Raw genomic sequence first — 22,981 nt, forward strand, 5'->3', positions numbered from 1 at the left:
ATCAGGTGTTCTGCATTAAATAAGATGCCACACAAATTATTTGTGCCACTCCAAAAAAATAATTTCTCTCCACTATAAAGGAGAACATCACAGCCTGATACCTGCAGGTCTGACAGTAGCAGGTGTATCACTCCTGTTTTTTACCTGGAGACGCCTCATTAACTACACACTCCAAAGATGCTAAATGTCACAAATCTCTCACATCTTAAAACTCGCTCTCTCTTTTTCTGCTGTCTCTCTCTCTCTCTTGCCGTCACTCCTAAAACTTCCCCCTCTTCCTAAACGACCAAATGTCATGTTGCCATATCATTTTTTGATTGGTCGACATGGTGCATTTTTCCACCAACACGAACAGGCTGTTTTTTGTTTTATTTTTTAAATTTTTTGGTCATAAGCAGAGAGTGCTTGCCAGCACTGTCCTTAGACAGTAAACGTGGCGAAACTATTCAGGAAAAAACTCAGCATATATATTGTTTATCATGACTGTGATTTTATGTGGCCTATCAGCACAATTTAAAAGCTGGTATATATCACCTTGTTGTTTTGTAATCTTAAAGTGGTCATGTGATTGGCTTACCACGACTACTTTATTCTTCCTCAGTCAAACAGCAGCACTCATGCGATTGTTTTGCCCCCTTAGCTCCAGATGTTGTGCCAAAAAGTGATCATCTGCTAGAAAATGATTGCCGTCCACGGGAGCGCGTGCAGCTGCTTAAAGCTGTAGCGCCCAGATTACTTACAGCTACATCCGTGCAACTGATATAAGGTGCAGTAAGCTGAAGACAGCCTCAACCGACTGTTGAAAAATAGTAACGCGACTGCACCGCATTTTCTTGTTAGTAACGGCAACGGCGTTGTAATGATAGGAATAGTAATTAGTTAGATTACTTGTTACTGAAAAAAGTAACGCCGTTACTTGTTACGCCGTTATTCCCATCACCGGTTACGAGCCAGGCAAACATTGGCAAACTCTTGTTTCTTCTCAGGACAAATGTTCTCCACCATTTTCATCATGCAGTCTTTAATGAATTCACTATCAGAAAAAGGTTTGCAGTGCTTGGCAATCAGCTTGCCTTTGTGGCATTTTCATGTGACTCATGGGCACTTGTGGAAAAAGTGCTGCTGTGTTAAAACAGCTTCGAGTTGCTTCAATTTTTCACCATGTCCTTTCCCAGTTAGCTTGTCGTAGATAGCATATTTCATCTGGTAGTGCCTCTTAATATTGAATTCCTTGAAAACAGCCACAGTCTCTTGGCAGATTTTTTAGATTTGCTCTGCTCATTGCTGATATGCAGGACTGGAACTTGGAGGAAGTCTTGGGACCTTTCTACCTCCTCAAAAGGATTTCATCCTGTATGGCTAGAAGAATTCATCTACAGCTGATGTGGTCCCTCTATCCTCGACTAAAACCTCATCAAAACTGGAAGTAGCATTAGCAAAAGGTTTTTAGAATTTTTACTTTTTTCAAAATGTTTAATTTTAAAATAATTTTTATTACACAGTTGCTATTATCTGATTGAACTTTTTGCTTGTCCCTGATAAATTGCTTAAGTAAAATATGTTTATGCATTTAAAGTTAATTATACGGGCCATTCCGTTTTTTGGTCATTTTTAAAAGTAAAGGTATAATGTTTTTATGAGTATTAAAATACAGTTATTTGAGGTTCTTATCTGCTATTCTACCCTTTAACCCTTTAAGACCTACCATAGAACCAAGGCCGCCAGAGCTTACTTTATACTTTTACATGCTGTAGTGCCATTTTTGGGAGCATTTCAAGTTGCTATAAATCAATACAACTGTTATAGCCCATATTTTAATAATATGCATGCATTAAGTCCATAGTAACTACATAAATTGCAAAAAAGTGCAATAAACTAAAAAAAAATTGAAAATCGTTTTTGTTTTGTTTTTTTACATATATTTCTACCTGGAGAAATTTAAGAGGTTTATTCCTCAAAACTTTAAATACAAAAAAGTTGCAAAAAATAGTTTACAACAACAGGAAATTTATTTTAAGTGTCTTCATAGTTTTATTTTTGAAATACACCAATTTTTATATACTGTAAGGAAAACGAAAATAAATATTATAATGCAAATTTGCAAAAAAACAGCATATGCATCAAAATAAACTATTTCCAGCAGTGCAATATGAGTCCTAAGCATCCCAGAAACGACACAGAAAGTCATAAAGTCAAACATAACTTTTAAAAACACCAGTATAGGCTCATAAGGCCCTGATGGTAAAAAACTACATTTCCGCAAAATGACGTCACTTCCGGTTTCTGGCAGGACATGGCGGACATGCGATAGTTCGCACTGATGGACGTAGGAAGTGTTACAAACAGCTGATCAGATCGGCAAAGCATGTTTCTGGAATATTATGCTTTTATTGCTGCAAGTGCTTTTTATGCAGGTTTGCAAAGCTATATGTGGAAGGAAACCGTGACCTAGGACAAGCTGATGGTATAAGATGTAAGTACAACTCCTCCGGTTTCATATGCAAAAAAAATTATTGCGCTAGCTTACGTGGTTGCAGTGTTACCGGGATTTAAAAATAGTTGCGTAAAACAGAGCGTGCCCGCTCCGACCGGCGTTAAAGGGTTAATGGAGCATGTTTATTCACAATTTGCATAAAACCATCCCTAAAATATGTCGATTCTAACTCTACATTAGGGATCAATCCTTTTTTCTTCCAGTCATACTTAGATAAAAATGATAAAATGTTTGTTCATTAAAATGTTTAACAGTCCTTTTAAAAATAATATGATGTTGTGACTTGGGCACCTTAGTGTTTCTGATAACAGCAACAACACAGTGGTCACTTAAGTCATTACAAAAGACACTCAAGGATGAAAATTTATGAGGAATATTTGTCAAAATCAAGTCAATCAAGGTAGACTTTTCAGGGCTTTTGAGATTCGACCGAGTAGGTAAATTGACCAGCTGGGTAAGATTGATAGAATCACAGAAAGATTTCAAATAATCTGAAACAGGTTTGAGCCAATCCCAGTTAAAGTCACCAGCTAAAACAAGCTCACTATAATTTAGTCTGGACAGGAGAAAATTTAAAGAATGCAGAGCTTCTGTAGAAGCAGAAGGAGGTCTATAGCAACAAACAACTGTTACACAGTAAAAAATGGAGTGTCAATATTTCAGAGTAAACCTATTTTAACCTAGATAGAGTATTTACAACTCTATGAGGAGTAAACCAGCTCTAACATCAGAGTTAAAAGTCAGTGTAAAGTTTGTTAGTCACGCAGTGAAGACTTAACTCCACACAGTGTTGATTAGTACCAGTCCGCAGGCGTGTGGGGTCTCAGAGCTCTGATGCACATGGAATTTTCTCCGAAGAGCTGCCACAGTCAGGTAAGTGAAGTTAACATTCCCATACTGGTAACATTGTTTAAAAGGTATTTTTAAACTAAATAGCTCTTTATAGTTTCACTGATGTTGAGTGAGGACATGTTAGCAGCATTTACCCATAGGTTTAACGACATTCCAGTAGCTACATGCTAGCAGTTGCTAAAAGTTCAGATGTTCGTTATCTTCTCACTGCGTTAACATGAACCTAAAACATTTTAACTATGTATTTCTTCTAAATGCTGTCTAAATAATATCATTGTCACATGTCAAATCGCACAGTTTGAACAACTAAATTACCGTTTATCAGTAAGATAATAATCGCTAATTAGCTTACATAAGCGAACGTACTTTCAGAAAAAGTGGGTAACATTACCATAAAGTTAACTTTACTGGTTTATATTATTTTAAGCAAATGCCAAAGGCATACACTACTTTAGAGTTTTGCTCATTATTTAGTAAGAAATATGTATTTTGTGTAAATTAACTGATAGCAATGTTAATGACATGTTAAGTAATATTAAGTAATGTTTCTATTTTATAGAAAGGTTTAAGAGTATGGAAAAACCAAATCTCTGAGAGATGCAACCAGAAGACGGATGAGAAACATACTTGAGGCTGAGATGACAGAGTAACATGGGTAAGAATCAAAAATGTAAGATATAAAGAAACATTTTTAACATTGTATTATTTTTAATTGTGATGTTTAATGCCAATTATTGAATTTATACATTAGGACATCTCCCCCTAAAAGCGTAAGAGTGATGTATGCGCAGGGCATTGTTGCTCTGTCTCCATATCTGGAAGACCCATATTCACAACATGGATATGTAAGTAAAGGGAACTTTTCAACATTAAATACATAATTGCCCTCAGAAGTGTTGATAACATAGTCCTTCTTCGTTTATTTAATTACATAGAAACATTAATACGATCCAGAGAGCGGTTCAGGATACATTGCATGGCGGTTGAAGACCATTCAAAGAAAAGCTGTAGAGGAAAGAAGTGTCTCAGTTTGCAAATCTCCCAAAAGTAAGTTCACTTATCATTTAAATGATACGGATGTAATTTGTAGGCAGGATTCAATCAAACACCTCTCTATGTTCTGTATTTTTGCATTACAGATAGAACAAGATTTCCGACTCCTGTTTTGTGAGGTCACTGCGAGCAAATTCTTGGAGAGGTGGCCCATCAATCTCAAAGCAAAGGTTGTAAAGGAGTTAATGTGCAATGCTGAGTCAGGTACTGAAGTTGAGAATGGTATGATTGTGACTGTTTTTATTTGCTATTGTTGGTTATATAGGTAATTCTGTCAATTCAATGTATTTTTGGAATAATTCTTTGTTTATTCGTCTGTAGGCTGGGACAGTGACTTGTCTACTATCTTGCTGCTGCTACATCTGCTACCACCATCTGCACAAGGGCGAAAGAGACCAGGAAAGATGTCTGCATCTCAAGCTGTCAATAACCTCATCAAATTCCCAAAGGTATGTTGTTTAAAATATACTTTCCATCACCTCTATTTTCATGGACAGTGAGTTGAGCTAATCTACTGTCAGACGATAGTCACTTAATACTGTTGTTTAATGTGTTGTTGTAGGCTGGAACCAGTGTACAGCAGCATCTAGACAACATCACCCGAAGCAGTCAGCCCTACCTTCTTACTCAGGGATCCACAAGAAGCAGCATTCACACCTTCATTGTGATTGATGAACTCTTTAGGGCCCATTATGTCTTTGGTACATCATACAGTTCATCCCTGACCAACTGTTTTACTTTTCTGCAAACAACTACGACATTGGGGAAATGTCATATTGCTTTCTCTAGTGAGCATCATAGAACTGTGAATTGTAAAGGTTTGTTACGTTAATTAAATGACACTGAAATGAGAAACATAATAAATGCTGTTACTTTGTTGTTATTTCCATAATGTAGGATAGATCACAGTTATTTAGTAATATAGCATCATAAGATGAATATGAAAAAATCACACTACAGAGAAATAAAAATGATATATTATTACACATCAGTGTTATTATTAAACTAAATTTGGAGTAAAAATAGCTCTATAAAGTGTAATCAAATTACTCTGAACAGTGTGAATAACCCTCAGTGTTAAATTTTTTTACACATTTTGTTGTTAATTTTGACACTAAATTGAGTACAATTAACACTGAAAAGTTAACACTGGCCATAGAGTAAATTTAACTCTAATTTTGAGTGGGACCAAATGTTATCTGAAGCAGAGTTAAAATCGACTCTGTAAGTGTAAAATTGACACTTGGTTTTTTACTGTGTATATAAAGTCCCTTTGCAATATTCACATTCAGAGCCAAAAATTCCATTTGCTTGCAAATCGATTCCGATAGAACTATTGTGGCATCAAATTTTGACTTAACAAAGGCAGCAACACCACCACCTTTCTTAAGCCTAGGAGGGGTCCAGGCCTTCAAGTGTCCACATCTCCTCAGACCTGACATGGTCTGCCCACATTCCGGTTCAAGCCAAAAAAGGCTAGGCAGCACCTGTATCATCTCCAACAACTGAGGAAGTTCAGGGTCTCTCCAGGGATCCTCAGAACTTTCTATACAGGCACTGTGGATAGCATCCTCACACAGAACATCACAGCTGGGAACAGCTGTGTCAAGGATAAAAAAGCTCTTCAGAGAGTGATCCGTACAGCAGAACGCTGCTACAGGGCTGCTCTCCATTCTTCCAGCCATCAAGATGGTGCTGGAAGAATGGAAACTGGCTGAGTGGAGACTGGCTTGAGGACACGGATTGGACGGACCATAAAACTCTTGCTTGCCAGCAAACTCCCGAGAGGATTAATTAGAGATGGATCGATCCGATATTACGTATTGGTATCGGTCCGATACTGACCTAAATTACTGGATCGGATATCGGAGAGAAATAAAAAATGTAATCCGATCCATTAAATATCAAAAAAGCACCTCACAAAACTTGCGACACGGCGTAACTCGGCTCATAACCGTAGCACGTCGGAGCAGTGTGGTCACGTGATAGAGCGGCTGTGTGTATTTGTAGCCTGCTAGCAAACATTTCATCTCCGAGGAAGTTATGTCAGAGAGAAGTAAAGCAAGTGTGTAAGTTCATCTCTGAATGTTATGGAATAAAGCATTCCCGCGTTAAGCTTAACAACCGATATATAGAGCAACTGCCTCTTCTCTCTCTCTCCTGCTGCTACTTCAATCGTGAAACTGCTTAATGATCAGCTGATCGGCTTTTCTGTCGCGAGTCCGTCTCTCTTCTTTGTTTTTGGCCCACTTTGCACCAGAAAGAGGAAACCAGCGGCTGAACAACAGCAGCACTATTAAGCTTGATAAGCTGTTGTTAGAATTTATTTAATATTACTTTCTAGACCAGGATCTTTTTCTACGCAGCTGACGGCTGGTAACTGTGCAGGGGCGGATCTAGCAAAGTTTAGCCAGGGGGGCCGATAGGGCATTAACAGGGAAAAGGGGGCACAAAGACATACTTTTCTTTCTTATTCTCATTTAAAATATCTAGCTTTTAATTATTTAATAATTATCTGAATCTTACACCCAAAGTTTTAATCTGATGTAAAATGTATAGAAGTCCATTACTGTGTATAGTAACTGTTAAGTCTAATATACCCTAGTAAGCTGTAGTACTTTTTCCTTTGGGAAAGTACCATCTGTGAATTCTGCAATTCTGTTGAAGAAAGATGTTGAATCTATTTAATTATTCTTGAAAAATAATTTATTTCTGTCAATTTTTTTCACCCTGCATCAAATTAAAGTTGATTACATTGATTAAGCATCATGAGGAAGAGGCTGGTTCCCTATTTTCTTTTGCTGGGAGCTTGCAACCCTATTAGTTAGGTTGCTTAATATTTCTGCTAAGTACTCTTTAAAATACCAGAATAGGGAGGATGGAGTAGGTTTAACTTTATTAGATTGATCAGTGTTGCTGATCTATGAAATATTTTGGGTGCAGTGTTTTGGTTTTTTTTACATACAGGTATAACAGAATAGCTTTAGTGTTGTTGTTTTTTAACTTGAGTATGAACTTATACAAAAAGCAGCAAGATATTTAAAAAACAGTTTTATTGATTAAAAAACACACTATATCGGATTCATATCGGTATCGGCAGATATCCAAATTTATGATATCGGTATCGGTATCGGACATAAAAAAGTGGTATCGTGCCATCTCTAGGATTAATGCATGACAAGTCTTGTGGGCCCTTTTCTTTCCTTTCTTTATATTCTCCATTATCTACAGAATCAGATCATGGAATGTTAAACCAGATGCTTTATCCAGACAGTTCTCCTCCACAGATAACCAACCGGAAGATGAAACCATCCTACCTCCATCTTGTATCACAACATTGGAAACTGAATCCTTAGAGGATGCTTAGTGGAAGGATCCGAGTGGTGGACACCCCAACCAGCTCTAAGTGCCTTGCATCCTCTTGAAAGTTATTCATTGGAATATTCATGGAAGGAGTTCTGTTCAGGACTTGAGCTCAGGTTAGTTTATCCTAGATTCCATCCACAGAGAAATAGAGCGTGTGAAACAGGAGCTAGAATTCACACTCTGCTGCATTGCCTCCAGAATACAATCCACCTGGAGGGGAATAAGGTGGAATATGGCCATAACTCGATGACATCCTCAGCTACGGATCTGTCACTGTTTGAGGCATCCCTTGACTACCAAACTACTCTCTTCCCCTCTGCTTGAGGGTGAAGTAATGATGCCCTCAGCACAGTATCAGCTCCACAGGTGTCGCTATCTATAGAAAGCAACCTGATCTGAACTCCTGAGAACCAGAGATCAAAATAAACATGTAGCTGATCTTCATGGAACTCCTCCACCAGCCTATCAACCAGGTCAAATGGTTTGTTTCTCCACAAAGAACATTCCCCTCCACATGGAATCAAAGAAACCCAGTTTCACCAAACCTCCTGAAGTTGATTCAAGCTCTCTCTGCTTCATCTCTCTCCTTATCTGTGTGTGTGTGTGTGTGCTTGTACAGTGTGCTGGGGTTTATCTGGACTTTTTATAGGTTCCTGCCTTGTGGTTTCTACACACCAATGGATGTTCACTCACCTGAGACTGATAACTTGCTAGTGCCTCGTCTTAAGCGAACGGCTGAGCATAAGTCTTTGGTGGATCATTGCCACTGTCACCATTAGTAAGCCTGGGCCCTGTACTGTATGCATTTTGACTTATCTGTGAACAAAACTTGCCTGCTTGTCTTTATGCTCAGATCTGTTGGAGAAAGACAGAGTCGCTGACGAGTGACTGATTGTGATTGACTGCACTTTACCGGCCAGAATCGTCTCTATATTCTGAGGCGGATGAGGTCCTTCAACATCTGTCGGACAATGCTCAGACTTTTCTATGATTCTGTTGTGGCCAGTGCTATCCTATATGCTGTTGCATGCTGGGAAAGCAGGTTGAGAGTCACAGATGCCAACTGACTAAATAAACTGATCCACAAGGCCAGTAATGTTGTGGGAATGGAGCTTCCTTAGGGTAGTGTCTAGGGGTGGGCGGTATAAATGGTATACGGTAGAACCGATATGAATTTGGCCAACGGTAGAGATTTTGACTATACCGCTCTACCGCGATAGCACATGATGATGGTGTCATTAAGCTGCTCCTGTTTTGGTTGAAAGTATCACAGTGGCTGCAAGAAATATCTGCAAATTATGCTGGGTGACAGTAATAGCAAAGAGACGAAGTACATTTTGGAATATGGGGAAAGCCAAAAACTGCGCTTACTCCACTCTGTACCATTCATTCATTAACCCTTTAAGACCTACCATAGAACCAAGTCCGCCAGAGCTTATATTATATTTTTACATACTGTAGTGCCATTTTTGGGAGCATTTCAAGTTGCTATACATCAATACAACCATTATAGCCCAAATTTTAATAATATGTATGCATTAAGTGCATAGTAATTACATAAATTGCAAAAAAGTGCAATAAACTACAGAAAAATTGAAAATCGTTTTTTGTTTTTAACATATATTTCTAGTTAAAGAAATTTAAGAGGCTTATCCCTCAAAACTGTAAATACAAAAAAGTTGCACAAAATAGTTTCCCACCACAGGAAATTTATTTTGTATTGTATTGTATTGTATTGTATCTTTATTTCAGACATATACAGAAATAAACAATATATACACAAGTACACATACTTGCATTTACAAATACGAATATATATGTAAATACACACACGTATGTGCTCAGATAAAACAAAAAAAAAAGAAAATAAATAAAATAAAACAAAGTCTAAATGATTTTGAGTGTCTTCATAGTTTTATTTTTTAAATACACGAATTTTTATATACTGCAAGAAAAACGAAAATAAATATTATAATGCAAATTTGCAAAAAAAACAGCATATGCATCAAAATAAACTATTTCCAGCAGTGCAATTTGACTTCTAAGCATCCCAGAAACGACACAGAAAGTCATAAAGTCAAACATAACCTTTAAAAACACCAGTATATGCTTGTATAGGCCCTGAAGGTAAAAAACTACATTTCCGCAAAAATGACGTCACTTCCGGTTTCTGGCAGGTAATGGCGGACATGCGATAGTTCGCGGGTGTCACTACCCGATCCGTACCGGAAACCCGATCGGTACCCCGCATGCGCGAAAGGTGTCTACTTCCGGTCGAAGCGTTTTACGATAGTTACGGGTCAGAGTATCTGTTAAGATGTTAACAATAATAAGTATCTCTTAAAATGTTTCTAATAATGAAACATTTCAATATAATGTAGACAAAAACGAAAAATAAAAAGAGAGTTACGGCTCAGGACTCCCCGATCCTGACTGCGCATGTGCAAAGTTGGACCGTACAAATCGGGTCTACCCGATCCGTACTGCGCATGTGCAGGGGTTTTCTTCTTCTTCTTCTGTTCGTTTAATGGCAGTTTACTCCGCAGTGTACGAGGATACTGCCACCTGCTGACTGAGCGAATGAACCCTATTGTAAACTGAATTAGCGTCATTACAAACGTGTGTTAAATTTGATTTAGTGATAGTCGAGTGTGTTTATGCTTGTCTGTGTGGAGAGGATTGATTGGAATAGTGATGATGATGTCCGCTATCACTGTCAATTGCCAGTAAACACTTCATCTGGCTGATGAATCTTCACGTGACATATTACAAAGTCTGTATTATTAACTTTGTCATTAGGCACCATTCTTCTTATTTTACGGCGTTGTTGTTCAATCGGGGGACGCTCTCTGTTGAGGAGAAAAGCAAAAATTTGTTGCGGATACGGATTATCCATTGTTTAAATGTCCTGGTAGTCGAAAAGGAGGCAGAGCTGTTGAGAAATGCTAAGAGCTAACTGGGCGCTAACCGTGTCATTCAAATATATTGAATGTCGCAATGTTGGCAAAGAGAAGAAGTGACGTAAGATTTGCGCATGCCGGGTACCGATCGGGTTTCTGGTACGGATCGGGTAGCGACAGCGCTGACGTCTATTCCAATGTAGGAAGTGTTATGAACAGCTGATCGGATCGGCAAAGTGTGTTTCTGGAATATTATGTTTTTGTTGCTGCAAGTGCTTTTTATGCAATTTTTGCAAAGCTATATGTAGAAGGAAACCGTGACCTAGGACAAGCTGATGGCATAAGATGTAAGTACAACTCCTCTGGTTTCATATGCAAAAAAACTATTGCGCTAGCTTACGTGGTTGCAGTGCTACCGGGATTTAAAAATAATTACGCAAAACAGAGCGTGCCCGCTCCAACCGGCTTTAAAGGGTTAATGTTGAATTCTCTCACAGCTGCTTTATTCCCATGTTGTTGCAGTATATTAATGACTAAAGTGGATTATTTCAGTTGTTCTCCTTACTGAAGTTTGGTCCATTTACAGCATCCTGCCATGCGATTGCATTTGTTCTCCCATTAATTTTTATAGAGTGGAAAAAAGTTAGCGTTCATCCTCCAGCTTCACTGTTTATGTTATGCTAACATAGCTGTGTTGCTATCGATCACGTAGCACATCATTATATACAAGCTAACCCAACTTCAGTAACCCTAAAAAAGTCACTGCTGTTTAGTTTTCTGTATTCATTTATGTTGGAAGTGATAGCAGAGTTGTACGTTTTAATTTTTTCAGAAATCTCTCAGTCAGAACATGGCATATCATGTTTAGGTGGAAACTAGCGAGCTAACTTCCTGCTAACTTCTAACTCCGTTAAATTAAAAAAATTCTGTTTTCATGAATGCCTGGATGTTAAACTTTATTGTTATACCTGGTAAAGCAGCAACGCTGACCGTTTTATTAAAGATTAAAGAATTTAGACAGTTTTTAACTCTCAGTGATGCTGCAGTGTTTGTTTGACTTTGGGACCTGAAGCGGACAGAGTTTTGGACCCAGATTAGGCTCCTCACTATGGTAGCCGTAATGCTCAGACAATCCATCAAGCGGTGCAACTTTGTAGTTTACCAAAGTCATACTAAAACATTTTTTGACAGCTTTTTGAATGGTGTGTACCACATAAAATTGGTTCGAGGTCAGTAAGCACAACCAGAATTCATACATAAGGCACGCCAGATTATACGACACACTGTCGATTTTTGAGAAAATTCAAGGATTTTGACTGCACCTTATTCTGCAGAAAATACGGTACACAGAAGAAAATAATATATCGCAATATGGATTTTAGGCCATATTGCCCCCAGCCCTAGTAGTGTCTGAGAGGTGGCTGTTTTCCAAGGTAAAGAAAATGCTGGATGATACCTCCCACCCACTCCATGACATGCTGGCTAGTCACAGGAGCACATTGAGTGAGAGACTGAGATTACCAAAGAGCACCACTGAACAATGCAGGAAATCATTCCTGCCCGTGGCCATCTCCCTGTACAACTCCTCCATCTAATATACTGTAAACACTGCAATAGTTACACCCTTTTTGTGCATGCTCTTTTCTACTCTGTAATATCCTTGTCAATATTCTCGATATTTATTTAAAATCACCTCTGTTAACTCTTGATATTTATAATTGAGTGATTTGTATATATTAGTGCTATTTCTTAAATTTGTAAAAATCTGTAACATATTATATTGTTTAAATTGTTTAAACTGTTACTGTTACCGTCTTGGGGAAACTCTAGCCCACATAATTTCCTTAGGGATTAAATAAGTATGCTAGTATTCTGAATCTGGTTTGGAGATAAACTCTCTGGATGAGAATCTTTTTAGAGTATGTTTGGAGAGACCTTCTAAGAAAACTGTTGGAGAGCTTTGTGTGTCTGAGAGCCTGGCATTGTCACTACTCTTAAGTTCTGATTGTCGCACATTTTAAACTGAAAATAATCTGCACTGAAGTTTGAAAGTTGAGACCTGTATTTGAGTCCTGCCTGAGTTGTTTTCGTGAAATGATCAGCATGGTTTTGATCTCCATCAGTTCAAGACAGACCAAATATACAAGAATATAGAGTAAAACTGCTAAATGAATCCAACTTGAAAGCTTAGTTTATTAAAATAATTTCAATTACATTTAACTTCCTTAACCTCCTAGGACCTAGCGTCCACATACGTGGACATCACATTTTGGGTTGGCTAGACCAAAATACTAAATTTTGCTCTACAAGGGCTTGATTTCCACATGTAAGGACGTTATACTTCCACTGTTCTATTGAAATTTAAAACAAATGTCGTCATATGTGGATCTCATTTTTCTTAGACACAAACATCAGGTCAAAAAATAATATATCTGGCAATTCTTTGGTTTTACATTCATCAGGTCCCAATCAGCCCAAATAGCAAAGAGAAATTAAAAATGCATGCCATGAAAGAGTTTGGGTTTTAGGAGGTTATTAGGTTAATTTTACAGTGGAGTGTAACAAAGTCAATGCTTCTCTTTGAAAAGTCTGGTTGTTTTGTATTTAAACTGCATTTTAAAAGAACAGAAAAAAAAAACGACTAAATAACTGTCTTTAATATCTAGCATTTGTTAATTGTATTTGTTTATTTAATTTTTGGCCTAAACTGTGCAAAAAAAAAATCCTTTTGACATAAACTAAAAATTTTATGACACAATCCCACGGCCCATGACAGCTTTCTTTGTGTTCATCTCTGGTCTCAACAGGATTATGTAACATTTGGGGCCAAACAGTGTGATCAAGAGTCCAAAACCTGAAGCAAGAATGGCAAATACCTCCACTGCATCTGCAAGATTTCCTGGTGAGCTGATATAAGCAGGAACAAAGGCCACCCACACAGCACAGAAGATCAGCATGCTGAATGTGATGAGCTTGGCCTCATTAAAACTATCAGGGAGATTCCTCACCAGGAATGCAATTAAAAAACTGAGGACAGCCAGCACACCAATATAGCCCAATAACACTGCAAAACCAACAGTGGACCCAACTGCACACTCATACACTATCTTGTCATTGTGGTATTGGGTGTTTTTATGTGGAGTTGGAGAGGAAGAAACAAGCCAGGTAGTGCAGATGGCTGCCTGAATAGATGTAAGAAACAGAACTGTTCCTCTCTGCTGCATAGCACCAAACCACTTCAGACTGGCTCCCCCTCCTGGCTTGGAGGCTTTGAACACAGCCAGAACAACCATGGTTTTTACCAGGATGCATGAGACACAAAGCACAAAGCTGATCCCAAATGCTGCATGCCTGAGTTGGCATGTCCACATCCTGGGCCGTCCAATGAACAGCAGTGAACACAGGAAACACAACTTAAGTGACAACAATAGCTGGAAACTAAGTTCTGAATTGTTGGCACGTACTATAGGTGTTGTGCGATGGTAGATAAAGATCCCCAGAACAACAACACATATAAATGTTCCCAGTAAGGAGGTTGCTGTTAAACAAATACCCAAAGGGTCATGATAGGAGAGAAACTCTGTCTTCTTAGGAATGCATAGATCACGCTGTGGGTTTGACCAAAAATCCTCTGGACAACTGGTACACTCCAATGAGCCTAACAAAGAGGGGTTGATGGTGAAATGCATACTATATTTCACATAAATTAAATCAATTATGTCATACAGAAAGATAAACACCCACTGCTTTTGTTAGTGATCTTTCCCTCAGAACAAGGGATGCAGTCAAAACAGCATTCGGGCTCCGCCTTCCTTCTCACCATGTGGGTACCAGGAGGACAATTCTCGCTGCATACTGATCGAGGTGGCTATTGGACATAAAAAATAAATATTTATTGCCTGCTACAATTCTATATACTGTAAATGTCATAAAAGGTAGTTGTCAAATAAAAACATATCTAACCATTTTGGATTCAAAGTTCCAGAAGATTTTGTCTTCATCAAGTATGAGTTCTTCACCTTTGAAAGCTGTCCTTTTAACATCACCCACATTCTGAACTTTAGTGCTTCCATCAGGGAGCCACAACCAGTTAATAACATCATAAATTGGTACTACATCACCATTCTTGTCAAATGACACTTGATCGCCAAATGGAGTGGTGAAGTTCACTCTTTCCATGTAATAAACAAGCTGTTTGAAAGGAATGTATAATAAATTAATCTATGGTGCCTACATATATAAAGTCATTTATATCTAAGTCACAATCAACCAAGGCACATTACTAAAGGTCCTGCATAGAAGTTAATGACCTCCATGGCTTAAATACATTAACTCCTTTTACTCACAAGTATGGCAAATCCCCTTTCAGAAATTCTGTGGGATCAAGGCCCCAGACATCCAGTGGCCCCCAGAACACGAGAGCCCAAGAAGCCCAATGTGCATTTAAAACAATGGAGGGTATGCCCCTCCCATGTTTCAAATGCACTTTAGAACAGCACACAGCAACACTACATATCAGTCGGCAGAGGCAGGCATGGGGTCTTCACCCCCTATTCTCTGGTTACCATCGGGGTGGGGGCTGGGAGGAGGTACCATCACCCCTCTGGGGGTGGTGGTACCTGGACCTGGGGTATAGAGTATTTTTGGGGAGTGTAAGTGTGTGTACAGTGTCCATTTATGTCTGTTTCCATGTTGGGTGAGTGATAGTACATGTGTGTATAAGGGTGGGAAAGTTTGTGTCTGTGTGTGCCTATTTGTCTGTGTCAATATGTCAGGTCGAGTCTTAGACTCGACCTCTCTGTGACCATCTTGGGCCCTCCCAGTTGTGGGAGCCAACTCCCCCCCACCACACTCCCTGCCGGTGGGTGATGCCCACAGACGTCAGTAAGTTGGTGGTTCTGGGTTTCCGGGGCTGGGCGCTCAGATGTGTGCCGGTTCACTCCCGGTGGCTGCTTGGTGGGGCCTGACACGGTGGCCCTTCTGATAGTCCTCCTTGGGCTCTCATGCTCTGGGGGCCTCTGAATGTCTGGGGCATGGATCTCCTCCATGCCTGCTTTATGCCCTGGGGGACGAGGCTATGGCTCCCCACACCCTCTATTTCAATTCAATTCAATTTTATTTATACAGCGCCAAATCACAATAACAGTCGCCTCAAGGTAGACCCTACAATAATAAATACAGAGAAAAACCCAGCAATCAAATGATTCCCTATGAGCAAGCACTTTAGCAACAGTGGGAAAGAAAAACTCCCTTTTAACAGGAAGAAACCTCCGGCAGAACCAGGCTCAGGGAGGGGCGGGCATCTGCTAACCAGATTGTTACATGAAGAAACCTTTTGAATACAAGCGTGCTCACGCATACAGGTGTGCACATGGGTGTACACACAGGTGCTCACAGACATAAACTATATCTTTCTTGGCTGCTGCTACCTCAAAGCACATTGTGCTTCGTATTAGTATTTAGTGATAGTTACAGTTATCTAGGTTATTGCTGTGGTGTCATGTTTATTGTGTTACTCTCCTTTTCCTTGTTTTCTTTTTCTTTTTGTTCTCACTCAACAGGTGATCCAGTGGTTTTTTATTTTTATTTTTTAATTGTCTTCTCTCACTATCCCTCTTCCCCTGTGTTTTTCTTTCCGTCCCTTTCTTTCTCACTTCCTTTCCTATCCCAAAGTCATGTCTGTCCCATCTGCAAAAACTTAAAATAAAATAAAATAAAATAAATAATAATAACAGAGGGCAATCAAATGGACCAATACGGCAAGGTTGTGACGATCCACTTGATAAAGTAAATCTGTCCCTCAGACAATAATTCTGATGGCTAAAGAACCAAACGGAACAGGAGAAGAAATCAACCCCCCCCCCCCCCCAAAAAAAAAAAACAACAACAACAAAAAAAACAAAAAACAAAACAAAAAAACCAAAACACAATGTGTTCAGAGATGGAGTGTAAAATTATACCACACCTGCCAAGGCTCCAGTGACTGTAAAGTGGCACAGCTGTTCCCACTGAAGGGCCCTCTTCCTGGCTTGCACCGTAGCATATCATCAAGGGAATATGCCAGTGCATATACAGCTTTGTACACATTATACTCAGGCCTCAGGTTGGAAATATCCAAGTACTCAGTGTCGACATTTCCTAGATCTTCCTGTCCAGTGCATAGTGCACCTCCACCTTCCAGCCAGCCTGCTGGAGCTGGAGCAAACCTGCACTGAAATGTGAATTCCCAAAACTGATTCACCTGAAATATTTTGAAAAATGTTTGTTACACATTATGAAAATATATAATTGTTGTGACTACCACAGTAAAAGTGTTTAAGTCTCACCAAGCTATTTCCGTAGCTACTGTTGTGATGTAGATCAGGACGTATTTGCAACAGGAATTCCCTGAGCCCTGGTATTTCTCCTCGACGAATGGTGATACCCAGTGTACCACCCAGGTATGGCATAAAGTGAGGTGTTTGGAGCACAGCAGATTCTGTCCAGGCCTCGCTGGCTATCCACTGTAGGCCTGTCACATTTTGCCTTACTACCTGTGAATTAGATCAGACCAAATCTATGAAATAATATTGTAATTCCAACTTCTTTACTGAAACAAATTCAAATTTTATTTGTCACATACACAACCATACACAGTATGACATGAGGTGAAGTGCCTGTAGCTGTGCAATGCCCGACCATTAAATAACAGTGGTTTTACAGTATTTACAATTTACAGGTTATTACAAAATTTACAGATTTAACTTAGAAATTTACAGTAAAACTGTGCAAATAGCAGAAAGAGATTATAAATTATAGGAAGTGTGCATGAAGAAAAACCAGAGTGCGTGTGGTGATGTGATGTGTGTGAGAGTGTAGTCTTATAGTGATGTGATGTGTGTGGGAGAGGCCAGTCCTACACCTGGTTCAGGGCCCGAATAGCCTGGGGGAAGAAGCTCCTCCTCGTCATTCTCTCTGTTTTGGCCTTAAGGGAGCGGAAGCGCTTCCCAGACCTCAACAGTGAGAAGAGTCCATTGTTGGGATGGGAGAGGTCCATCATAATCTTCCTAGCTTTGGTCTTGCACCGCTTGGTGTAGATGGACAGCAGGTCAGGGAGCTCTGATTGAATGATGCGTTCGGCCGAGCGCACCACTCTTTGCAGAGTCTGTCCTGCTTGGTGCTGTTCCCAAACCAGGTGCAGATGTTTCCCGTCAGGATGCTCTCGATGGTGCAAGAGTAAAAGTTCTTGAGCACCTTCAGTGGCAGATGGAAGTCTCTAAGTCTTCTGAGGAAGAAGAGATGCTGACGGGCTTTCTTAACCAGGGTGTTGATGTGACAGGACCATGACAGGTCCTGAGTGATGTGGACACCCAGGTATCGGAAACTGTCCACTCTCTCCACTGGCGTGCCACTGATGATGAGGGGCTTGTAATTCCTCGCCTGCTTTGTAGTGAAGTCCACGATCAGCTCCTTAGTCTTGCTGACGTTTAGGAGGAGGTTATTCTCCTGGCACCAGGTCTCCAGGTTCCTAATCTCCTTCAGGTAGGCCGTCTCGATGTTGTCGGAGATCAGGCCCACAACAACAGTGTCGTCAGCAAACTTGACAATGGAGGTGGTGTCTGATGTGGCTACACAGTCATAAGTGTACAGTGAGTACAGCAGGGGGCTTAAAACACAGCCCTGAGGCACTCCAGTGCTGAGTGAGATGGAGGGGGAGACTTGTTTTCCCACCCTCACTCATTGGGGTCTGTCAGTGAGGAAGTTGAGGATCCACTGACACAGTGATGAGCTGAGTCCTAGATCCGTCAACTTGGTGAAAAGCTTGGAGGGAATTATTGTGTTGAATGCTGAACTGTAGTCCACGAACAGCATCCTCTGCCAGTGTCCAGGTGACTCAGGGATGTGTGGAGCAGGTGAGATATGGCATCGGTTTATGAACATAAACATAAACAGTTTATGATCTTTAAAATGAATTCTGAATTATTAAATTTCTGTACTCATTTCTGTACTCACAATGATATGTAATACGTGTTGTAAACAATATAATTATGAAGACCTCTGTAACTGGAGTGGAGAGGGAGGGGAAACAGGAGGACAAAGGAGGGGGGAACAACTAAGCTGTAGTGCCTCTTCACCTCACTGTGCAATACCTTTTGTGCAATACCTTTTGTGCAATACTTTTGTTAATAGTCAATGGTGCAATAGACCTCAATACTTGAAATGTGCAATTCACTTGTATTTTTATTTTTATTCCTATTTATTCTATTTATCCCCTTTGTATATTTTATTTATATATGTCTCTGTATTTATATATGTGTGTGTGTGTGTGTATATATATATATATAATATTCTGTAACTGTAACTTCTGTCGGTGCTGTGCTTTTGGAAACAGAATTTCCCAGAGGAACCCACCCGAGGGATTAATAAAGTTTTATCTTATCTTATCTTATCTTATCTAGTAATTATTTAAAGTATTTTAAAGGGAAACCTCATCCATAAGGTGTGTCATGCGACTAGGATGTTCAAAGACAATGACAACTCGAGCTGTAGAGGTTTTCATCAAATCAACAATCCTCCTGAGTTCATCTGTGTCTTTGTCCCAGGGTAAAACCTCAGTGTAGGCCAGGCAACCTTCACCAGACACACTCAGCTCAGACTGAAAGGATCTGGCTGCATGAAGTCCATAATCATCATCACTGACGAGCAGACCTGCCCAAGTCCAGCCGAAATGTTTTAGAATCTGGATCATTGCACGTACCTAAGTGAATACAGATTAACGTGTAAGTGCACTGAAAAGAAAAGAAAAACTTTCAGCGTGTTATATTTTTTTTTCATCATCCACAATACAGCATTTAAATATAATTGCAATTTAGCCTTAATCTCTGAGATAATACAGATATTAAATAGAGTGTAATTCTCAAAACTAATTATATTATTATTTCTAATATTTTCATATCCTTGTGTTTTCTTCTTTTACACAGATATTGAAACATACTTTTGCGTTTCCATTTTAATTTTGATGACAAATTTTCACCTGGAAAGCATCACTTGGGATCGTTCTAAAGAAGGATGGATACTTTTGACGGTCACTCAGGCAGGAACATGTGGCAAAATAACTCACCTGTGAAATATACAGACTGTATATTGGGGAGGTATCCACGTAGAGATATCTTAACTTTGTCATCATGACTGCATTATTTTTTTTCATAAAATGGTTTTACATTTTCAATTAAATCAAATTAATCCATGAAAACTGTTACATGGTCAAGCAGAAAACTTACCATAGGTACTCTGTACAAGCCTAAGACGTTGGAGATTGCAATAGAATTTGTAGAAGATGAATCACCCACAACCCCTATGACTGGAGGATTTCCAACACATGTATCATCTACTACAATTTGATCCTCTTGACCACTGGCTAATGACAATGCTCCACGGAATCCAATTCCAAGTTCAAGGCAGTTATCATAAAGAGTGTATCCCAGAGTCACATTTGGTAGCAGGTTTGAGTTTCTGTTGATCTCATCAATAGCAAAGGCCATGGTCTGTGCAAGCTTAAATCCTAGGACATACACACTAAGACAAGAAACAATATATATGCAATAAAATATCTGACAATAAAATATATATGTACAATGCAGATTTTTGAAAAATAAGAAAATGAGTGCAGTTTGAAAATGTTTCAAAAGTAATGACATTTTAATCAATTAAGGAAACTGAATAACAATTAAATATTATTGAAAAAAAATGAAGATCCATTGTGTAGTTATTTTAGATATAAAATACATATTTATACTGGAAATAAGTTTAACAGTTTTCTCATTCTATTTTTCTCATGCCATTTCCCTGTCATAGTTACCCATGGCAAGTAGGCTGTTGTGGCTGCGAGGTAAAAGACAGATCAGGAACACTTGAAAAGAAATGGACTTGAAACAGTCCACCCAGAACCACATCTCCAGTTTTGTGCATCTCATTTAGATGAAAGTGTCCCTGCAGCTGACAGGACAAAGAAAACTGAGGAGTGGATCGAGTCGAAGAAACACAGGAACACAGCAAAACAACCACAACTAAATTGTTATGCAAAGATGAGCACATGGCAGCTTTCTGAATATTTGAGATCAGTCATTAGGTTTTATTGTTTGCCATTCCCTTTTATTGACTTGCTGTGTTGTTTAATCTTGCACACCACCCATCAGGGAAGAAGGAGGTGTATACTTTTCATTTGAGATTGCTTTGTATCCAGGCAAACTCAGGGAACACTGTGAGTAAATTAGTCATCAGTAATAACTCACTGAAGAATTGTCAGAGTAACAGTTGTTTCTGTGTGCATATCAAGTGACACAAAAGAAGAATAGCAAAAATAACAGATCATAATTCATGTACAGCAAAGTTTATGTGGAATGTCTCAACAACATCATATTAAAGAGCTTCAGTCCATATTTGAGTTGAAAGAGAATAGAAAACAAAATTGTTGAGGGGATGACAACAAAACAAAAACAAAGGGGCATGAGCATGGGCAGGACACCAAGCTACAAAGGGCAAGAGGCGACTCGAAAACGTAATGGATGTGGAAGATTGTCCTGAGAAGTAGCGTTTTTTTATATGGGGGAAATGGGCGGTTGCCCAGAGCGGCATTGTGGTGGGGGCGGCATCATGGCAATGGCATTTTGGGCATTGCATTGGCACCAATTGGTTTTCTCTTGCCCATTTTTGCCCATGTTTGCGAGGTGCTCCTGCTGCTTGCCACACAGGGAGGAGAGGGAAAGGATGGCTGAGTGGAGCGGCATCTAATAAGCAGCTCACAAAATAAAACAAAATAAGAACAAACCAACAAACTAGGGCTGTCAATGTAAATGCTGTCATCATGCTGTCATCATGTTTAACGTGATTAAAAGTTTTAACTCAATTAATCTATTTGGAGTGCAGAATGACTCAAAATCCTTGAAATGTCTCTGTCAATGCATTTCGTGCAGTTTTTCCAAAGTTTGTCCATTCTGTGCTCTAGATGGGTTAATTGCATTAAAAATATTAATCACGTTGACAGCCCTACAACAAACACAAAAACTGAAGACATTATGATATAGACTTATAATTTGCACCGACATGTTTTCTAAATTCTATCTGAGCACGAGGGCCCTCGGTGCCTGCTTGCTGCTGTGCTGAAGTCTCACACATAACTTGTCGAAAGGGGAGGGGGCGGGCTGCTTCCAAATAGTGCACATTTCATTCATAATATTGTCAATCCAAGCCCATTATGTATTAATTATTTTTCCTGGGTTGTGTGAAATCCCAGAAAAAAAGCCCTATACAAGGTGTCGGTCTATTAGTTTATGTTGTGGGGTTGGGTGATTATACTGCAGTGCAAAATTACTGATGGAAGATGGACAAGAGGAGGAGAATGTGCAAATGTGCCGATGTGCCAAGACGCATCTGCTTACCTGCAAAAGATACAGGTAAGCAGATGTGTTTTTGCATAATGGCAGGTATTATGTATCCTGAAACAAGGTAACATTCATTAGTAAGGATTGGGAAAACTTCTGTTTACGTTTGTTAGCCACTTTGCTATGATAGTAAACAGTAGACTGACAGTAGACACTGAGGCGGCTTATTGAATCTTTTGGACTGTGTTCAGCATAATATTAATTAGCCATTAATTGGAAGAGGTGTATTGTTGATTTGTCTGCTATTCACAATGTATGATGAATTATAATGACTGTTTGTTGGTGTAACCCTGGTTAACATAGCTAACAATAAATAAAAGCCTGTTAGTAAAAACAGTCATAAGAAAAATATTACAGGTGAAAAATAGTCAATAAATAGATCATAATGGTTAGAAAATTCATTAAAAACATCAGCAATGATATAATCAGTGTTGGGAAGGTTACTTTTAAAATGTATTCCATTACAGAATACAGAATACATGCCCCAAAATGTATTCTGTAACGTATTCCGTTACGTTACTCAATGACAGTAACGTATTCTGAATACTTTGGATTACTTAATATATTATCATGCTTTTTACAACAACGTGAATGTACTATTGCTGTGTGATTTATTACTATTACTGAAGGTCCGCGACTCCGAACTGTAGTAAAGGGACCTCTGACTAATACGGCGGGGTCCCTGTCGGCTCGTAGCCGAAAAATAGCTTTACTTTGTTGTGTGGGTCAACTTTTCTTGCGAGAGACAGAGAGAGGCGTTGAAAGACTGCTCCAACGGAACTTATTGTTTTCGGAGGAAAACACGAACACAGTGTACAGTCGAGTCTTAATAGCTTACTTACAACTGGGCTCGTCAGGCACTCTTCTTGGCTGAAGTGGTTATTATTATATTTACA

The 22,981-nt window shown here is 39.2% G+C and overlaps 1 protein-coding gene and 1 long non-coding RNA gene across 3 annotated transcripts; one reads left to right on the forward strand and one right to left on the reverse strand.

Annotated features, from left to right (window-relative positions):
• The first annotated feature begins 4,301 nt into the window (after window positions 1-4,301).
• On the forward strand, window positions 4,302-5,346 carry LOC146373581 (uncharacterized). 2 transcript variants are annotated; one of them, XR_014802151.1, is made up of 4 exons: window positions 4,302-4,393; window positions 4,486-4,603; window positions 4,721-4,848; window positions 4,962-5,346. It is a non-coding gene; the product is annotated as an uncharacterized LOC146373581 (long non-coding RNA). The 2 variants fall into 2 exon arrangements; XR_014802150.1 differs by having other exon boundaries at window positions 4,486-4,848.
• Window positions 5,347-13,412: 8,066 nt separating this feature from the next.
• LOC146373582 (extracellular calcium-sensing receptor-like) lies at window positions 13,413-20,613 on the reverse strand. The gene is made up of 9 exons (XM_084950089.1): window positions 20,504-20,613; window positions 19,926-20,220; window positions 19,679-19,765; window positions 19,133-19,402; window positions 16,992-17,198; window positions 16,631-16,906; window positions 14,629-14,856; window positions 14,410-14,533; window positions 13,413-14,323 (listed from the first exon to the last, which is right to left on the reverse strand). The coding sequence occupies exons 1-9, from the start codon at window positions 20,611-20,613 to the stop codon at window positions 13,413-13,415; spliced, it is 2,508 nt and encodes an 835-aa protein (XP_084806215.1).
• Window positions 20,614-22,981: the final 2,368 nt, after the last annotated feature.

The sequence above is a fragment of the Perissodus microlepis genome, chromosome 14 (genome assembly GCF_051167445.1).
Source record: "Perissodus microlepis isolate ML-2025 ecotype Zambia chromosome 14, ASM5116744v1, whole genome shotgun sequence".
Classification (NCBI taxonomy): domain Eukaryota; kingdom Metazoa; phylum Chordata; class Actinopteri; order Cichliformes; family Cichlidae; genus Perissodus; species Perissodus microlepis.